Source organism: Hyperolius riggenbachi, chromosome 6, assembly GCF_040937935.1.
Source record: "Hyperolius riggenbachi isolate aHypRig1 chromosome 6, aHypRig1.pri, whole genome shotgun sequence".
Classification (NCBI taxonomy): Eukaryota; Metazoa; Chordata; class Amphibia; order Anura; family Hyperoliidae; genus Hyperolius; species Hyperolius riggenbachi.
Genome location: NC_090651.1, coordinates 173,953,693 through 173,973,219, shown reverse-complemented (window position 1 = coordinate 173,973,219; position 19,527 = coordinate 173,953,693). Strand labels below are relative to the sequence as shown.

At 44.6% G+C, this 19,527-nt stretch overlaps 1 protein-coding gene across 1 annotated transcript in view; it reads right to left on the bottom strand.

Annotated features, from left to right (window-relative positions):
• HEBP1 (heme binding protein 1) overlaps positions 1-19,527 on the bottom strand; it is a 161,572-nt gene that overhangs the window by 15,570 nt on the left and 126,475 nt on the right. The window contains exon 3 of the mRNA XM_068240228.1: positions 2,047-2,227. Coding sequence (XP_068096329.1) covers positions 2,047-2,227 — 181 coding nt within the window. The remainder of the gene's footprint in view (positions 1-2,046; positions 2,228-19,527) is intronic.

The following is a 19,527-nucleotide window of genomic DNA, read 5'->3' as shown; positions in this document are numbered from 1 at the left end:
TTTGCGCTGAGACGTTATTACGAAAGTGTTGTTTGTGGCTGTTCGGATCTGCACCGGCTCTGTGCACCACAATCTCCTATTGGAGTCAGTCCTCTCCTCCACTAAACTGGGGATATCCTGATCCCTTGTGCTGGTGTGTGTACCTCCTTCACGTCAGCTTATGTGTTGTATGCTGACTGTGGAGATTAAACCTCCAAGCTTAACACCAGCAGATCCTCCATTCCCAGGAAGGTGCACAGGAACCTCTGCACCACAAGGTTCAGGATGTGGGCCAAACAGGGGACGTGGGTGAAGTCTCCCATGCGGAGGGCGGCCAGCAGGTTTGCCCCATTTTTGGACATCACCAATCTGACTCTGAGGCCTCTGGGGGTAAGCCTCCTCTGCTCCTGCTCCCTCAGGGCGGCCAGGATGTTGGCGCCCATCAGCTTCTCCTTTCCCAGGCTGGTCATCTCCAGCAGCACTTGGCAGTGGCGGGGCTTCACGCTGCTGTTGAGGCAGGGCCGCTTGGCGGGTGTGCCAGAGTAGGGAACTGGATCAATGGAGCCTGCTGCATCTCCCCTGAACCCGCAGGGTGGCACAACCAACTGGGATGCTGCTGCTGCGCCACTTGCGGCCTCAACCCTTTCCTTCCACCAAGTTGACCCAGTGCGCGCTGAAGGACGGGTGACATGGACCATGGTGAGTCCATGGTGACATGGACCCGCTAGCCCACAGCGTGATCGAGCGAATGGGCCACATTTGCCACCCCAGACTCGTGCAGTGCTGGAATCGCTGTTCAGGAGAAGTGTGTGGCGGCTGGGGATACGCCACTCTGGGATCCCATACTGCAGGAGCACACGCATGTCACTCTCCTCCTGCACAAAGGAGTATAGCAGGAGCTGGGAGCACATGGCCCGGGCAAGCAACAGTTCAGTATCCAGATGCGCCTGTGACCGGGAGGCAGTGCCCTGGTCACACCCAGAAAGGTGTTGCTGAGCAGGGTCTGCCATTTGCTTGCACGGGAAGCTGAGGAGGGAGCTGTGGAGGGAGCAGAGGAGGCTACTGAGGACTGGCTGCCCTCACCAGTCTCTGGAGGGCGCACTGGAGGGAGCAGTGCGTTTACCTGCCCCTGCTGCTGCTGGATGAGCAGGTAGGCAGGATGCTGAAACTCCCCAAACTGTGCACACTGATGGGTCCGCAAGTGGGTTTGGAGGCCCGAGGTAAACTTTTGTCGGATATAAACAGCAGAAAGAGGTGCCCAGATTGTAATATGACAAATCAACTACTACGGTATGAGTTAATGAACTCTACTGCTGTCAGAGGTATAACAATAACCCCCACGGGGGGCGTGGGTGCCAATTCCTCCTCCCTCTCCATACCCGCATGCAGAATAGAGCAGGGAGAGGTGGTGTAACATTTAGCTGTTCCAGTGCTGCAGGTCTCTTTCATGCTTCACAGCACACTCTCTGCTGCCATTTGCCGACTCCTGATTACATAACCGATGCCAGTCACACCCTTGGTGGCCAGAGGATGGCAGCACAGGGCATGTGGCTGTTAAGAATGGAGGAGACCTTCAAAAAGTATATATTACACTGTTCCCTGCACTACTCTGCATGGTGGGAGGGGGCGGTAGGGGAGGGTATTTTTTTATACATTGGGCTCTATTCACAAAACTTCTCAAAAATTACTTATTTATCTCCTAATTGATAAAAATAACCTTTCAGCACATTTACAAGCAAAATAACCACTCAAAATAAGTTGTTCCTTCATTTAAATATTACTATTCTTACCTTAATTATATTATAATTTTGCTTTTTGGGGATTTCAAAAAGTAACAGATAAGGTGAAAACAGGAAAACCAGTGAAAAAGCTTTGTGAATCATACCCATTGTTTTTGTTGGCTGGCTGCACTTGTGGAGTGAAGGAAGTAGAGGGACCTATGGACCCATGCTCTTTTTGCAGGGGGTCCCCACACATTCTAGTTACACTTCTGAGTAATGTAGTTTTTTTGAACACTCCTTGATACTAAACTTTGTCAGACTTATCAGCGGTCTTTTTAAAACTTACGTGGCATATATAGTGAAACCTTCCCTGTCTTCAATGCGGATACTCTCATCAATAGGAGTTGGTGGATCTGCTTGGAAGTCAGTTGGAATTCGAATCAATACCTTGACATTTGGTTCGAGAGACTGGTTTTCTGAAGGATAGCCAATAATTGATACAGGGGATGTCATGCCCATTCCTGCACCTTTAAAATAACCACATTATTAATATTCATGTAAAAAAGGTGTTGATATAAAGAACATGTATAGGATTATTTAAATCCACCTGTGTGTCCTTGTGTCTATCTTGCAAATAATCATGTACACACTGATCCAGGGGCGTAACAATAGACCCTGCAAGGGATGTAGCCCCAGGGGGCCCCAGAAGCAGCAGGGGATCCCGTAGGGGGAGAAGTTTCTTTTCCCTGTCCTGAGAGACTGACAATTAAGGGCATGACGAGAAAAAACTTTCTGCTCTCTGCACAATTGTTCTAATGACTGCATCTGCTCTGCCACGTACACAAAGATTTGTAAACAAACCCTATTCAGTGTTTAGCAGGGTCTTATTTACAGCGTTGCTCTACCCCCAGCCTTTCTACCTCTCCCCAAGTTCTGTGTACTGTAGTGATGCTTGAGGAGTCGGGGCACGGAGATAAAAGTTTTATAGACAAACACATGTAGACAGTCCCTGTTCAGTGTGCAGTAGGCTTTTGTGTACAGTGCCCAGCCACCAACCTCTCTACCCCTCCCCAAGTGCTGTGTACTGTAGTAATGCTGGAGAAGTCTGCAGAGCCTGTTCTGCTCCATCAGAGATGTACAGAGTGAGTGTAATAAGAAGCTGGGGCTGGGAGCACACTCACCTGTCAGTTTTCTGTATGTGTTTTCTGCACACCATGGGCTTGATTCACTACACCGTGATAATTGCTATCATGGTTACACTAGCGTTTTGTGCGCATAACACGCTTAACAATTATCGCACGCAAATGCAAATTTTCTTTGCACACGAAAAACATTATGCAAAACGCTAGTGGTTTAGTGAATCAAGCCCCATGAGTGTCTGTATGTGTGAAAACATGCACATTTATCACAGAAGCTAATGTAACTGATAGAGAAAATGCGTGCTGTGCTTCACTGCTGTCTGTTTTTATCTGCATGGGAAAAACACATTCAAGTGTGCACTAGCCAATATTGGTTCACAGAAAGTGAAGGGTGAGGAGGGGGCCCCATCCAAAGTTTTACACGGGGCCCAGTGATTTCTAGTTATGTCCCTGCACTGATCCCCAGGTTTTGGTATTGTCTCCTATAAGAATGATATGAGTTGTATTGTCTTTTTCTAAACACAACCTAGAGATCAAGGAATTTGTCTATCACTTGTCTTAATGGAACAGGAGTCAACTGCTGGGTCCATAGGTACTTTGGCTGTTTACCTGTCCACGATCAATCTTTCCCTATACCTTTTTTATACCTTTTCATCCTCTTGTTCTCTGGCAATTCCTTTCCCCTTTCTTCCCAGCACAAAATTTCCAATGCTTCCTCTTCTCTCCTTTTGCTTTCTAGCACTCGCCATTCTCCCAGACACTTCTTATTCCCTTGATCTATGTTACTCCAGCTCCCCTTCCTTGTTTTTGGCATGTTATAGTAAACACGTTTTTGGCCCCAACTTGATGCTTTCTCTGGATACAATAAGAAGTGGGTGGCGCATGCGTCATAGTCAGTGTAAAACACATGGTCGGCTGCTCTCTTTTGGCTGGTTGCAAGTGAGTTGATGCCTGATAAAATTTGTAAGACAAATCGAATAGCACCAGCCCTAGAAGTACAGTACTGTGCAAACAAGCAGCCTGAGGAAAATGACGAATAATATGAACGTAAACAAAAGAAGATGCAGGGTTACCACTTCCACTTTTAAATCACTGATAAAAGTATTGTCTCAATTCTTCCACGGGATTATAAGCACTCCCGGATATCTCTTCCCTCGACGCACCTTGTACCGTGTGGAGCGCAGTACAGGCTACTTTCACTTGTTTTGATTTTGAGGTTTTCATAAGATGAAAGCCGTAATCATCAAAATTATAACAAATAAAATATTATACTGTACCTCTGTCACCACACACCTACTTTGTAGAGTACATAGTGATTTATAGACCCACTAACCTCCCCACTTTTTCTTATACCACTTTTCCCTTTAGGTTACAGCTGGTTACCTCCTAATATTTAAAGGGAACCTTAACTGAGAGGGACATGGATGTTTCCTTTTAAACAATGCCAGTTCCTTGGCAGTCCTGCTGGTCACTTTGGCTGCAGTAGTGGCTGAATCACACACCTGAAACTAGCATGCACTTAATCCAGTCTGACTTCAGTCAGAGCACCTGCTCTGTATGGTTGTTGAGGGGCTGTAGCTAAAAGTATTAGAGACACAGGATCGTAGGAGAGTCAGGCAACTGGTATTATTTTAAAAGGAAAAATTAATATCCTTCTCAGTTTAGGTTCCCTTTAAAGGCACTTTATTGACCTGAGGAAGCAGCTTTGAGCCGTGAAATGCATTGTCTATGTGCTAAATAAAGTATACCCTAAGTGGTCTCCTTTCCGATAGGCCATCTTTACACTTTTTTAATATCTGAATTAATTTTTGGGGGCCTCTAGACCTTCCACTATAAAGGAGAAATGTCACTGTCAGGATCTCTCCTGTAGCATGTTCTGCCGCTTGCAGTGGAGCTGCAACTGGGCAGTTCTGACTTATCTGCTTGCATTCGGTTGTGCATTCGCAATGAGTCTCATTGTCATTTGCGATCGCTCTGCAGTTTAGGGCAGCTTAGGATGCTGTCATCATTCCACCTATTACTTGCTGCAGCTAAGCTGCGGCCGGATAGCCCTGGATTTCCTACATGCATGTTGTTACATAATACTGCATTTATTTCTTATGAAAGTCCTTTGCATTCAGTCAGCTAGCAGATCAGACCAGCTCAGGATTGAGTGATTACCATTCAGCTGTGTGGGAATTTGCATGCCTGCACTCATTGGCTGAGGTCTACATAAAAGTCTGCCTCCCAGTTTAGACCCGGCCCGACATATCGGTCAGTACGCTGGTCTGCTGGGCACTTTGTCACTCTGTAATAGATCTGTTAATGTAGTTCAATGTGACCTTATTACCTGTGCTTTAGCTAGTTTCTTGATAAATATATATGCAGGCTTGCTAATATATATATTTATCCGTTAGTTCAGCCGTTTGTTATTTTCCATTTTTTCCATGCCTGATGGACGTTCGCTGCATCCGTGGTGGGTCAGTGAAGTCCATTATCCTGATAGCTTGGATTCTGCCATCACCACGTTGGTGACTGGTAGTATTCCTGCTACTCTAGTTTCTGTGAACTAGTTTGTGGCATTGTGCTAGTTGTTCCTGGCTAATATCCTGTTGATTCCTGTTGTGACCCCGGCTTGTGACCTCGACTATTGATCTCCGCTGCCCTGACCTTTGGCTTGTGACCCCGACCACTGATCCTTCTCCGCCTGCTCTGACCTCTGGCTTGTGACCTCGATATCTCCAGTCTGCCGCCTGTTCTGATCCTTGGCTAGTTTACTGAACTCCGGCTTGAATCTCTGATCCTACCTTCTCCACGCAGCAGTGTCATTCTGTTCTCCAAACCACTGTGGGACTATTCTGAGCGCAACCTGGTGGGCACTAGGCAGCTAAGTTCCACATCCCCCTAAAGGAGTTGTGGTCCTGCTTCCCCCTCAAGGGGTCGTGGGTGAAGACCCGTGGTCACTTAGATTCTGCGCTCAGGTGGTCCGTATCGCAGTGGGGCGGTCAACAGTTCCCCAGCACTTTAACAGTTGCGCTGGGTGGTCAGAAAGTATGGCCCCCCAGCATTACATTATGTCGGGCCTAACACAAAATCACATGGAGGAGGCCTCTAACACCGTGTGTTATGGTTCCTTGTTTTTTGAAAGATTTGAAAAGCTTGACTGTGAAACAGCAAGCACATTTATGCAGGGATGAGCAGAAACTACGCCAGTGCAAATTTACGCATCGTAGTTCGCATCTACGCATCGTAGTTCGTAGGTCAAGTTTCAAAACTACGCTTACGGAACAACATGTAACAAAGTACCGTTACACGTAGCTTACGCCCACTATGCGTAGTTAACATGTTTATTGCGTAGTGAACTACGAATGCGTTACTCGCGTCTAATTTTCCGCGTGCGATTGTATGCTTACAAATTTATGCATTGGAAAGACGAATGTACGCATAGAAGAGTTGCCGTTGTAAGCATTTCCAGAGGAATTAATGCGTAACATTTTCTGCATGCGGACATAAGCATCCGCATACGCTACGCTTCGCACTACGCGTAATTGCGTATTTTAACGTGTAGTCTACGAAATGCATACGAAGTAAATATTTGATTTCGAAGCCGTAGTTTGGCGAAGCGTAATTGCGTAAAACAACGCGTAGTTCCAGCGTAGCGTAATTGGCTGACTACGACCATCCCTGCATTTATGCCAGAATTGGTTAGATTTTTGTTAAATCCAGATTTTCAGGCTACAGCATTTTCTACCTGGTCTGATCAGATAGTTTGCACTCTGTTCAAAGGCAAACTTTTTGATTGGGCAGTTGATGTTTTGAATCACACTACTCTGAGAGAAAAGCCTCTAGAATTCATAGCTTTTGTGATCCATAACTGGTTAAGAATAACTCCATTACCATATCTTCTTAATGAACTACTGATTGCTAGTCAATCAAGTGTCTCTTTAGCAGCATTTAAAAGCAATCTGTATGCAGCAAAGTCTAAAGTCTTGCATAAAACTAAACATAAACGTTTCAGAAAATGTGCACAACCAGCAGTGTCGTTGTCCATAGCAACTGTGCATCAGACCCAAAGTCAGACTCTGTCATTAGCAGATAATGAAATTCAATTGTCATTTGTGGAAGTCAAATGGACTTATGAAACTACCAATGAACTTTCCTTGCTAGCCAGGGAGAATAAAGATTTTTGTTTAACCATTTACCGCCATCCTAATGTATTAAAACGTCATGTTTACCTCTATTAACGGCAATATGATGTTTTAATACGCTGCGCATTCCCGCCGCTGCTACTGCCGTGTGTGCGCCGCTACCGCCGCTGTTTCCGTCGGGATCCCGTGCTGAGTGATAGGGGAAGAGGACCGAACGGTCCTCTACCCAATCGCAGTGCCTGGAGTGAATGGACGTGACCGCGAACAGCGGCTACGTCCATTCACATAAACAGGAAATGTAACAATTAAATAAAGTGTGTAAAAAAAAAAAAAGTGAACACTTCCTATAACGAGTGTTCACTATCGCCATCTTGTGGCCAAAAAGTTTATTACACCTACAAAATACATACATTTTCAAGTACATACACTTTATTAATAAAATTACACTTCCAACCCCCCCCCCCCCCCCCCAAAAAAAAAAACACTTGTAAAAAAAAAAAAAAACAGCTTAAAAAAATAGATAAAATAGTTCCCTTAGGGACTCAGCTTTTTTAATCTATATTTTATGGGGGGAAATTAATTTTAATTTATTACATAGGGGCTTGTAATTATGGCCAGAACAAAAAAAAAAAAAAACAGAACAGAAAAATAACACTTATATTTCAAAATAATATACTGTCGCCATACATTGTGATAGGGACATAATTTAAACGGTTTAATAATTGGGAAAACTGGGCAAATAAAATGTGTGTTTTATCCACAGGAGATTGTTTCATTTTAAAACTATAATGGCTTAAAACTGAGAAATCATGATTTTTTTTCTTTTTTTTCTGTTTTTTAAAACTCATTTAGAATAAAAAAATTCTTAGCAAAATGTACTATCCACAGAAAGCCTAATTGGTGGCGAAAAAAACGGGGTATAGATCATTTTCTTGTGATAAGTAGTAATAAAGTTATTAGGGAATAAAAGGGAGGAGCACTGACAACTGAAAATTGCTCTGGTCCGTTAGGATAAAAACCCTTGGGGGCGAACTGGTCAAAAGAATTGTTGTAAGGATCTGCTCAGCTCGCTGCACAGGCAGACAGCTGTTTGACCACTCCTTGTGTCTGAGGGATGCAGGTCTCTGGATAAGAGACCTGGCTTTGTCTTGCAAGTTCCAGACCTGCTCTGCTGCTGAGGGATTTGCATACATTGGTTATGCAAATCATCTAGCTGCTGGCAGTATATAGGTTGGGATCACCCACAATCCTTTGCTGGTCATTCCTTCAGGGTTTGTTGAAACACTCCTAGAGTGTCAGCCATGCTATTTCTTGTTAAAGTTATCTTAGCGTAAATCTTGGAACTGTACTAGGCAGTTTCCTAGTGCAGTTAGATTGCATATCTGTTTTGTCTGTCTGTTGCGATTGTCCTGTCCCAGCGGTGGTCGACAGGAAATCGTTCTGTTTGTCTGGGTGCTAACCGGGGCAGCGGTTGCTACCGGTAGCCCCTTCTGATCTGTCTTGCCTGGATCGCACTAGTGCTGTGGATCCTTCTGTTCTGTTTTCCTGGATCGCACTAGCCTTGCGCTAGTGCTGTGGATCCTTCTGTTCTGTTTTCTTGGAGTATAGCTGGAGCAGCGGTTGCTACCAGCTATCTCATCTGCCTGTCTTGCTTGGATCGCACTAGCCCCTAGCGGTAGCGGCAGTGGATCCTTCCTAGCTTATTCCTGTTTTCCGTTTGTCTGTCTTGGCTGATACAATCGCTTGCTGTAGGCTCGGTGAGGTAACCGTTAAGCAAGCGCTCGCGTTCTCTGTTTCGTGTTTGTCTGTCGGTGGTTAGTAAGGAGTGCTTGTCTCTGTTGTGCTTATCACGCGGAGACCGCGCTGTAAACGCGTTCGCTGTTGCGAATGAGTGCGGTGTTCGAGTTTATTTAGCGTTTGTTATTTTTGTTACTTCTCATTGTCGTTTGCTGTGCCTTTGCTCCTCTCGTGTTCTGTTTTGATCTGTCTTGTGTCACTTCTGGCGATCGCCCTTCTCGCGATTGCGTTCCTACTTTTGTTTCTGCTGATGTGTGTTCACCGTCGCAGGGTCGCGACTAGATTGGTGAACACACATTCATCCTGTACCTGTGCTCTTTCTCTTTAAGGGCTGTTCAGCCCCGCATTGTCTTGATCTGTACAATCCCCATCTGGCATCTGTGGCCGTGCAGCGGTTGTACTTGTCTGCACTCCACAGCGCCATCTGCCGGTGGGAATTGCCCTCTACTGGTGCTTGCACCAAAGCTGGGTTCCCCCCTTCATACGCTTGTGGAGGATTTCCGCCGTGTCAGCGCACGCCTTGTGCGCTAATCACGGAGATTATTCCGCAATCGTTACAATTGTCTGAATATTCTTATGAGGAAATATTACAGAGTATTGAGCAAATCAAATTGTTTGTGTAGCAAGGAAAATTTGCATATACTGCAGTTCAACATTTGTTGCAAGTCCTGTAGGTAGAAAAAAAAACAACGTTTTGTAAGAAATAATACCTTTTAATGGCTAACTAATAGAGTTAAATGATGCAAGCTTTCTGGGATCTAGTCCCCTTCTTCAGGCATATTTCCAGATGTAAGCTGAAGTAAAACACTGATGCAGATAAATGGTAAACACGAAGATGACAGTTGTGTTGGTTACTGTTTATCCGTTAGGTGTCAGGTGATCAGCAGGCTGGAGCCAGTGAGTTAGTGCAACCATACATGAAATCCAGCAGGTTTCTGAAGATCATGAAGCCAAATCAATCATGTTACATAAGGTGTCATGAATCCTGTTCCACAATTTAAACCTTCTGTTAATGTCTTGAACATTTTCATAAATTTGTACTCAGAAACTTTTCTTGATTGATCATTTTTGAAGTTACCCTTAAGAACAAGTACTTTTAGATCTTGCATGCTGTGTCCTGGTTCACAGAAGTGTTGGCCCACTGGTGTGTCCATTTTACCCTCATTAATTTTAAAGCAGTGATGGTTCATTCTTGTGCGCAGTTTTTGTCCTGTTTCTCCTATATAGATTCCTCTTGAGGGGCATTTCATGCAGCGTATCATGTATACAACATTGGATGACTCGCAGGAAAATTGGTCTTGTATTTGATGATATTTCTGTGAGTTTGGTATTTGTATTTGGCTTGTGCTCAAGATATAAGGGCAGGTCTCACACCTTGTGTTATTGCAGGGTAATGTGCCTGGAGTATCTGGTGTAGATAATGCACTTCTGATAATCATTTGTCTCAAATTGGGAGGTTGTCTGAAAGCAAGCAGTGGTAAATCAGGAAAAACATTCTTCAGGCGTTTGTCTTTATGGAGTATTGGTTGTAGGGCTTTTGATATCTTCCTCAGTGTCTTTAATTTTGGGTTGTAGGTTACCACAATTGGGATTCTGTTGTTTTCAGTCTTTGGGGTGTACTTCAACAGTTCCTCTCTTGATTTTAAAGTTGCTCTGTGTATTTGATCATCAACGATTTGTGGATGATATCCCTGATCTATGAATATTTTACGTAGTGACATAAGTTGTCTGTCTCTGTCCTCTGAATTAGAACATATTCGGTTATATCTCAGAGCCTGGCTGTAAACAATAGATTTTTTGGTGTGTTCCGGGTGGAAACTCTTCCATTTTAGGTAAATATGCCGGTCAGTTGGTTTACGGTATATGGATGTTTGTAAAATTCTATCTTGTATATAAATTGTGGTATCCAGGAAACTGACATGGGAGGTTGAAAAGCTGAGCGTTAACTTGATGTTCTTGTGGTACTCTGAGAAGTTGTTGTGGAATCTGATTAATTCTTCCTGTGATGCTGTCCAGATTAATAGGATATCGTCTATAAATCTGAAGTAAGCCCATGGTTTAATTTCACAAGTTGAAAGGAAGTTTTCCTCCAATCTGGCCATAAACAAATTTGCATACTGGGGCGACATCCTACTTCCCATAGCACTGCCCATTGTCTGTAGATACATATCATTCCCAAATGAAAAATAGTTGTGAGTTAGTATATACCTGATAAGTTGTAGTGTGGGCTCTGTTGGTAGATCATTTAGCTGAAGGAAATGTTGGCAAGCTGCAATACCGTCCTCGTGTGGAATGTTGGTATAAAGGGATTCAACATCCATTGTAGCCAGGATAGCACCCTATGGGATCGGACCCATGGCAGTCAATTTGTTAAGAAGGTCAGTGGTGTCTTGGATGTAGCTGGCTGTATTCCTTACCATGGGTTTAAGAATGTTTTCTACCCAACCAGATATCTTTTCTGTTAGTGTCCCCAAACCAGAGATGATAGGACGACCTGGATTTCCTTCTTTGTGTATTTTTGGTAAGATGTAGAAGGTGCCTATTTTAGGATTAGCTGGTATTAATGTAAGTATGTTAGATGATTTTGAGGAAAGATCATTAAGCATATTCTTCAATTCCCTTGAGTATTGTAGCGTGGGGTTTGTTTCTAGTCTTTTGTAGTAGGTGTTGTTGGAGAGCTGTCTGTTTGCTTCTTGAATATAGCTGGATTTATCCAAAATCACTACAGCTCCTCCTTTGTCAGCTGGTTTAATTACTATGTTGTCATTGCTTTTAAGGCTCAGTATTGCTTTCCTTTCTTGAGTATTGAGGTTGTAGAGTGTCTGTTTTTGTTTGTCCAGTATCTCTAATTTGATTCTTTTTCTGAAGCTGTCAATATACTCTTCTAATTTCTTGTTCCGCCCTAATTTTGGTGTCCAGGTACTGCTCTTTTTGTTTTTGCTATTCGCAGGTTCAGTATCTTCGAATGATGAATAATTAGGTCTGTTGTGAAAAAACTCCTTTAGCCTTATCCTCCGAAAAAATTCTTCCATGTCACTACAAAATTCTATTTCATCAAATCTTTTGGTGGGGCAAAAAGTGAGTCCTTTAGATAGAACAGCTAATTCAGTCTTGCTTGGGTTATAGCTGGACAAGTTAACCACAGGTAAAAGATTGGCAGTTTTAGGTTCTGAACGGGGTACACTTGTATTGTTATCTAGAATGATGTTTTCAGCTTTCAGTCTAAGGCTGTCGAGTTTCTTTTTCTTGTTTTGGATTAAATGGTGTAACTTTTTTGCAAGTCCTGGGAATTCTTAAGAATAGGAAATACCCTAATAATGATCCAGTTAGTCAAGTTGATTCTCTGTCAGGAGTAAACCAAGCCAAGTCCATTACAGCTAGCTTCCTGCAGACTGGCCCAACTGTAAATTATGCCCAGAATAATTGTTTAGTTCCTGACAAGAATGGATGGGATCCTCCGTTTGAAAAATGGGAAATTGAAGCTTTGATTTATGAATTGGAGAATGATCAAGAATATTTCTATGAATTCTACACTGGTAGGAGTAACATAATTTTGCATGCATGCATTGAGTCTGCTTTTTCTTTGATTGAAATGGATCTGTGTGTGCATGACTTTGTGATTCCTTTAATTGATGCATGGAATGAGATCTTGAATGATAGCTCTGGGAGTCAGTGTGAGCAACACTCAGTAACCAATGTCAATTCTGTCTCTCTGTTGCCCCTAGCAACGACATCACCTGCTAGTCTTGTTCCAGATGCACACCTTACTTCTCTAGCCCAGTATAATGGTGGCAATAAGTATTTTTTGAATTTCTTGCAGAATTGCCAAATTTTGAATTCGTGTTCTTTTTTCAGATCAGCTACTGCATTTCAGCAGTCCAGGTTTATTATCTTATACCTGCTTGATAGCAAGATGAGAACTTGGGCCGAGGAAGTTGCTGATGAAAACAAGGAGGTTTTTGATGACCCCCTGGAATTTGTAATTTATTTTTTTTCGCAAACACTCAGCAGCTTTACAAAAAGCCAAGTCCCAACTGTTAGTTTGGCTTCATCAGGACCCTCCCATGGTTGGGGGTGGTTTGCATCATGATTTGCGTTAATCTATAAACCCATTTATTATAATAATAATCTACGAAAAACAAAAACAGAGCCAGATCCTCCAAAACAATTATGGGTAAGCGGCACACCCCCCATCCTTAAACAGAGTCATATTTAAATGAACCCCTCCCCCCTACAAACTATAGAGACCTACTACTACTTCTTTTACTGAAAAAGAGAGAAGATCCCCATTGGAGGACTCTACTTACGGAATCGAGCCGCTATACAACAGTACTTCCCTCCTTGAATGCAGTAAAAAGACACTTACAAAAAAAACTCCCACTCCAAATCTCAGCAGTAGGCTACTCCCCACTTCAATCACCTTACAACTTTCATTTAGTCAGTTTATCCAAACATTCACACCATCCATTTGTTCACACCATCCATTTGTTCCGGGTCAGGCCTTTCCCACCATTAAATTGAGATTATAACCTGCTAATCCATAGTGTACATATTTCTCTCCCTGTTCTAGGGCTGAGTTGTATTTTATCATCTCCTTCTTCCGCCATCTCACTTCCTGTTTCCTCCTCCAGAATTGTTGTCATTTCAACTACCCATTCCTGGACAGATGGTGCTCCTTGTGCTTTCCATAGTTTTATAATAAGTCTTCTCGCGACCGCTGTTCCCAAGATTAACAATGACTCCCGCGACTTACCCAATCCTTGAACCCCGTCCAGCACACCAAACAGATTCCCTTTGATACCGATGGTCAGATTTATAGTAAATGTATCTTTAACTACCTGCGGACCGAGCGAGTGCGAATCTACGTCGGGCAGGGGGCGCTGCGGTCCTGACCGGACGTAAACTCTACGTCCCATTGACCGCGCGCCCCTGCCCGTCTCCGCCGCTCGGTCCGATCTGCCCCCGCCGCTCGTTGCTGCCCTGCCGCCTCTATGACGGCAGAGCACTGTGAGCCGGGCAGGAGCCGTTTTCATTGGCTCCTGGCCCTGTCATTCATGTAAGCCGCTCTCATTGGCTTACATGGAGTGACAGGGTCAGGAGCCAATGAAAGCGGCTCCTGACCGGCGCACATCGCTCTGCCGTCATAGCGACGGCAGAGAGAGCAGCCTGCGGCGGGGACAGAGCGGCGTGTTCGTCGGGAGCGGCGGATCATTGCCGCGATTCGTCGGGAAGCGGCGATTTACGGGACCAGCACCCTCTGGTCCTTAAGGGGGCAGAGGGTGCTGGTCCAGAAAGGGTTAAAAAAGCTCCCCACCTCTCTCCAAAAACTTCTCACTACAGGGCACTCCCACATCACATGTGCCAATGTACCGGCATTGACTATTGCACTTCCAACATAGATCATTTACTGTTAGGCCATTACTTGCCATTTTTGCCGGAGTGAAGTACCATCTCGCTATTAGTTTGTATTGGGTTAACTGAGTACCTGTGTCTGATGTAATCCATATTGAGCGGAAAATGTTATCCCATAGCCCCTTATCCAATTTTATGCCATCCTCTTTTTCCCACTTGGTCACATATGCGGGCAGTGCCCTGTGTGAGATCTCATCCAGTAGATTGTAGATTTTCGATAGTGCATTTGATGGTCTCAATTTTCTCAAAAACCACTGTTCGTATAGGTTTATATCGTGTCTTATTGCTCTCTCCAGAAATTAGATAGTTGTACCTTGCTAAAAGCTGATAAGTCCCCCCTGTTCAAAATTGATGTAATGTTTAATTTTTTACTACCAATAATGTGGATAAATCTCACATCTGCATCAATTTTGTTGGCCAAGCACCAAGCTCTGTCTCTTGCTGGAGCAAAATCGGGGTCAGCCGCGAGAGTCATCATCGGAGAGAGACCTTCACTATGGTTCAACTATCCTCGAGAAAACCTTTAGCAAATCTACTAACAATGGACGTGAAGGAGATAGCACAGCTCGTCTGATTTCTTGTGGTGCCCAGGATTCCAATGAATCTTGGCGCAGATCATCCCCCTCCAGTCTCACCCAAGTTCTACTGTTATCATTAATTCTTAATTCTAATATCCGTAATAGGTGAATGCCCACATAGTATCTATAGATATCCGGGAGCAGCCATGCCACCATACCTCTTACCCCTTGAGATCGTGGAATAGGATAATCTGCGCCGAGCTCTGGACCAGATACATTTTTGTAACATAGCACTCCATTCTCTAATCCACCTATCCGGGAGTGATACATGCACACACTGTAATCGAAACAGTATTTTAAGTCGGATCATCATCTTGATAATTGTGATCCTTCCTAATATATTAAAAATTGAATGATCCCAGTTCTGTAGCGCTGCTTTGCTTTCTCCCAAAATATTTGTAAGGTTATAGTTATAAAGATCTTGTTATTGTGCGCATATATTAACTCCCAAATATTTGATTGTTCTTTTTTCCCATTGGAACTTGGAATGCTCTTTTATGCTCTCTCTTGTTTGTGACGAGCATCCTAAATCTAGTACAATTGTTTTCTGTCGATTCAGTTTATAATTTGTTTCTTTACTATACTCGGAAAACCACTCCAAACATTTTTTCAGTGAGCTGTTGGGCTCTGACAGGGTTAGGAGTATGTCATCTGCATAAGCTATAATCTTGATCTCTTCATCTCCAGCTCTAATGCCCTTTATCTGAGGGTAAGTCTGTATAGTTCTGATTAATGATTCTAAGCTCAGATTGAACAGCACCGGGGAGAGGGGGCAACCCTGTCATACCCCATTCGCTATCTTGAATGGTTCTGAAAAATAACCATTTACTTTTATCCTGGCTGATTGATTACTGTATGATAGGGCTATTTTCGTTATAAATGATGGCCCTAGTCCAATCTTCTTTAATGTACTTATCAAAAAAGATCTTGACACTCTATCAAATGCTTTTTCTGCATCTATTGCTACAAGTATCGCTTCTTTTTTACTAACTCTACATCTGTGTACAACATCAATAGCTGTGTAAATATTATATTTCATATGCCTATGTTTCCTAAATCCCGTAGTTGCTCCCCCAGGACCAACTCCGCAACCTCTTCCAGTCTATTTGTCAATATCTTAGAATAGATCTTAGTACAATACAATAAAATTTGTAAAGCGCTTTTCTCCCATAGGACTCAAAGCGCATAGTTGTGTCTCAGATTAATACAGGGTTGCAGGCTGGGTTGGGTTACAGAGGAGATAGTCCGATGTTCATGAATGCCAGACTGAAGAGGTAGGTTTTCAGTTTAGACTTAAATGCTTCCAGGGATGGAGCTGTCCTGATTGGGTGTGGCAGGAAGTTCCAAAGTGAAGGGGCAGCATGACAAAAGGCTCTGTCTCCAAAGGTTTTGAGGTGGACTCTGGGGGTGACCAAGGTGTTACGTCCTTTTGATCTAAGATTGTGGGGGGTGTGATGCAGTTGCAACACGTCCTTCAGGTATCCAGGGCCCAGATTAAGCAAGGATTTGAATGTCACTAAGCCAATCTTAAACAGAATTCTCCATTTTATTGGTAGCCAGTGGAGTGAGCACAGGGTTGGTGTTATGTGGCAATGGCGGGGTTGGCTCGTTAACAGCCTTGCGGCGGCATTCTGTACTAATTGCAGGCGGCGTAAGTCTTTCTTATGCAGGCCTGTGTAGAGGACGTTGCAGTAGTCTAACCTTGATGTGACAAAGGCATGAACTAGGGTTGGAAGATCCTCTGAAGGAATTAGGTGTTTAATCCTTGCAATATTCCTTAGTTGAAAGAAGGAATGTTTCACAACAGCTGAGATTTGATTCCAGAAGCTTAATTTCCCATCAATCAGTACTCCCAGGCTGCGCACACAGTCTGAGTTGTTCAGGTCTGAGCTCCCTATCCTTAGCGGTGTTGGTTGAGACGGGGGCTGCTTTGCTGTTGAGCCCTGGCCCTCGATAACAAGAACCTCAGTTTTGTCAGCATTAAGTTTTAGCCAATTATTATTCATCCACTCCTGAAGCTCAGCTAAGCATGCGTTTATTTGTGGTGTAGGGTCTGTGACGCCAGGTTTGAATGACAAATATAGCTGGGAGTCATCAGCATAGCAATGATATGTCAGGCCATGTTTTTGTATGATTTCTCCAAGTGGCAGGCTGGCAGCATGTATATGGTGAAAAGTAAAGGGGATAATATTGCGCCCTGAGGTACACCATATTTTAGTGGTACAGGGTTGGAGAGGAAGGGCCCTAAGGCTACTGTAACGATTGGTGTCAGCAACACAGGTTTGTCTGATTATTGGTGATCTGCAGTATCACCAATAATACAGACGCTATACCTGATTATGTGGTGATCTGCAGAATCACCAATAATGCAAGTATAGCGAGACACAGGACACCTAGTGTGGTAGAGTGTTTGGTGCAACAGTAAGAAAGGTTATCTCCCGAGGTGCGGGAGATACAGATTCTACTGCAGCCAGTGGACCCCTGAGGTGTGGGTGGCCACTGGCTGTACTTCAGCTGCCATCCCGAGCGTAGGAAAGACAGACTGTACGCAGCCAAGGATTCCCTGATGGATTGAGAATCAGACTGTACTGCAGCCAGTGGACTCCTATGGGATAGAGGCCCCTGGCTGGACTGCAGACAGGACTTCCTGTCGCATGTGCCAAGAGCAAGGCGGCTGACTCCGCGTCCAACGCGGCGGTTTGCACGCATAGACACACGTCAGGTAGTATGGTGGAATGCGGAAAAGTCGCCGCATGTCCTGACAGCAAAGTGGCTGTTTCCGCGTCCAACGCGGCGGTTTGCATGCAGCAGCGTGCGCTTGGTGTGGCTGGGTCTGTTAGTGCACATAGGCAGATGGAGAGCTACGCGCGCGCGGGCCTGAACCCAGGACCTTTATACCAGCAGGGGAAGTGTCAGCTGATCAGGAAGATCAGCTGATTCCTGCAGGACTCATGATTGGCTGAATGGCTCGGGCGGGGCGGCAGAGTCCAGCAACTATATATTCTGCTGCTTGCCAGTCGCTGGTTGTCTGCCATTGTTAACACTTACGTGAAGGCACTCAGACTGTAGTCAGATCCTTACAGTGTGTTTGAACTAGGTGGACCTTGGAATTCACACTTAGCCAGATTCTGTTGATAGCTTAAAGTACTAATTGAATTGTATTATTTGTTAGACCAGTTCCAGGGTGTTGAGATCAAGGCCCTCACACCCCAGACTAGGAATACTGTGTATCTTCTGTGTATTCTCTAGCATAGTTCGAGGGTGTTGAGATCAAGGCCCTCACACCCAAGATTAGGGAACTGTATTGTCTTTGTGTTCTATTCCAGACTAGTTCCAGGGTGTTGATGATCACGGAACTCACACCCAAGACTAGGGAATTGTATTATCATTTATGTTATACTCCAGACTAGTTCCAGGGTGTTGATGATCACGGAACTCACACCCAAGACTAGGGAATTGTATTATCATTTATGTTATGCTCCAGACTAGTTCCAGGGTGTTGTGACTACGGACCTCACACCCAAGACTAGGATTGTGCTACTACTGTATTACGTTAGCCCAGTTCAGGGCAAGACCTTATATCAGCAGCAGGGCTTCCTGCAACCCCAGCCTCGGTCCCTCGCTCAGGGGTCCACAGGCTACAGGAATATCACCAACAGTCAGGGGTGAATTCCTCAGGAGTCTTAGGCCGCCAGCTCCTCTGGTAGTCTTCACTCAGAGTTGTTACTGTTGCAACAAACACTTACACTCTCTCAGGTGTCTAGAGGTTAGACATATCTGATTATTGACGATTCCGCAGATCCTCAATAATCGGGTATATCTGTATTCTTGGGGATACTGCGGATCGCCAAGGATCAGATTCTCTCTCTGGTTGCTGACACCGATCGTTACACAGAGGTACCGAAACAGAAGGCAAGAAAGGTCAACAGAGCCAGAGGTCATAACAAATAAGTACAATCCTAGTCTGAGGTGTGAGGTCCTTGGTCTCGACACCCAGGAACTAGTCTAAAGCATAACACAGTATCCTATGCTAGGGTGTGAGGTCCTTGGTCTCGACACCCGGGAACTGGTCTAAAGTATAACACAGCAATGACACAGTAATCCTATACTTGGGTGTGAGGTCCTTGGTCTCAACACCCCGGAACTGGTCTAAAGGATAACACAGTAATGACATAGTAATCCTAAGCTTGGATGTGAGGTCCTTGGTCTCAACACCCCGGAACTGGTCTAAAGGATAACACAGTAATGACACAGTAATCCTAAGCTTGGGTGTGAGGTCCTTGGTCTCAACACCCTGGAACTGAACTAAAGTATAACACAGTAAAGTACAAGAGCGGAATCTGGCTAAGTGTGAATTCCCAGTTCCAACTGGTTCTAACACACTGTAGGATCTGACTGAGGTCTGTGTGCTCACACGTTAGTTTTCGCAACGGCAGACAACCAGCAACTGACAAGTAAGTTCTATATATACTACAGCGCTCCGCAGCGCCGCCCCCAGCCACTCAACCAATCAGGAGTTCCGCTGAGATCAGCTGATCGTCCTGATCAGCTGATACCTCTCCTACTGGCATAAAGGTCCTGTATTCTAGCGCGCGTAGCTCTCCATCTGTGTGCACTAGAAGGCCCAGGCAAACCAGAGACATGTTGCTGTGCGGAAACCGCCGGCCTGAACGTGGAGACAGCCGCCCCGTCGCTAGACCGCGTGGCGGCTTCTCCGCTATCCATTACAGTACCCCCCCCCCCCCCGCCTGAAGAGTGGACTCCGGACATTTTT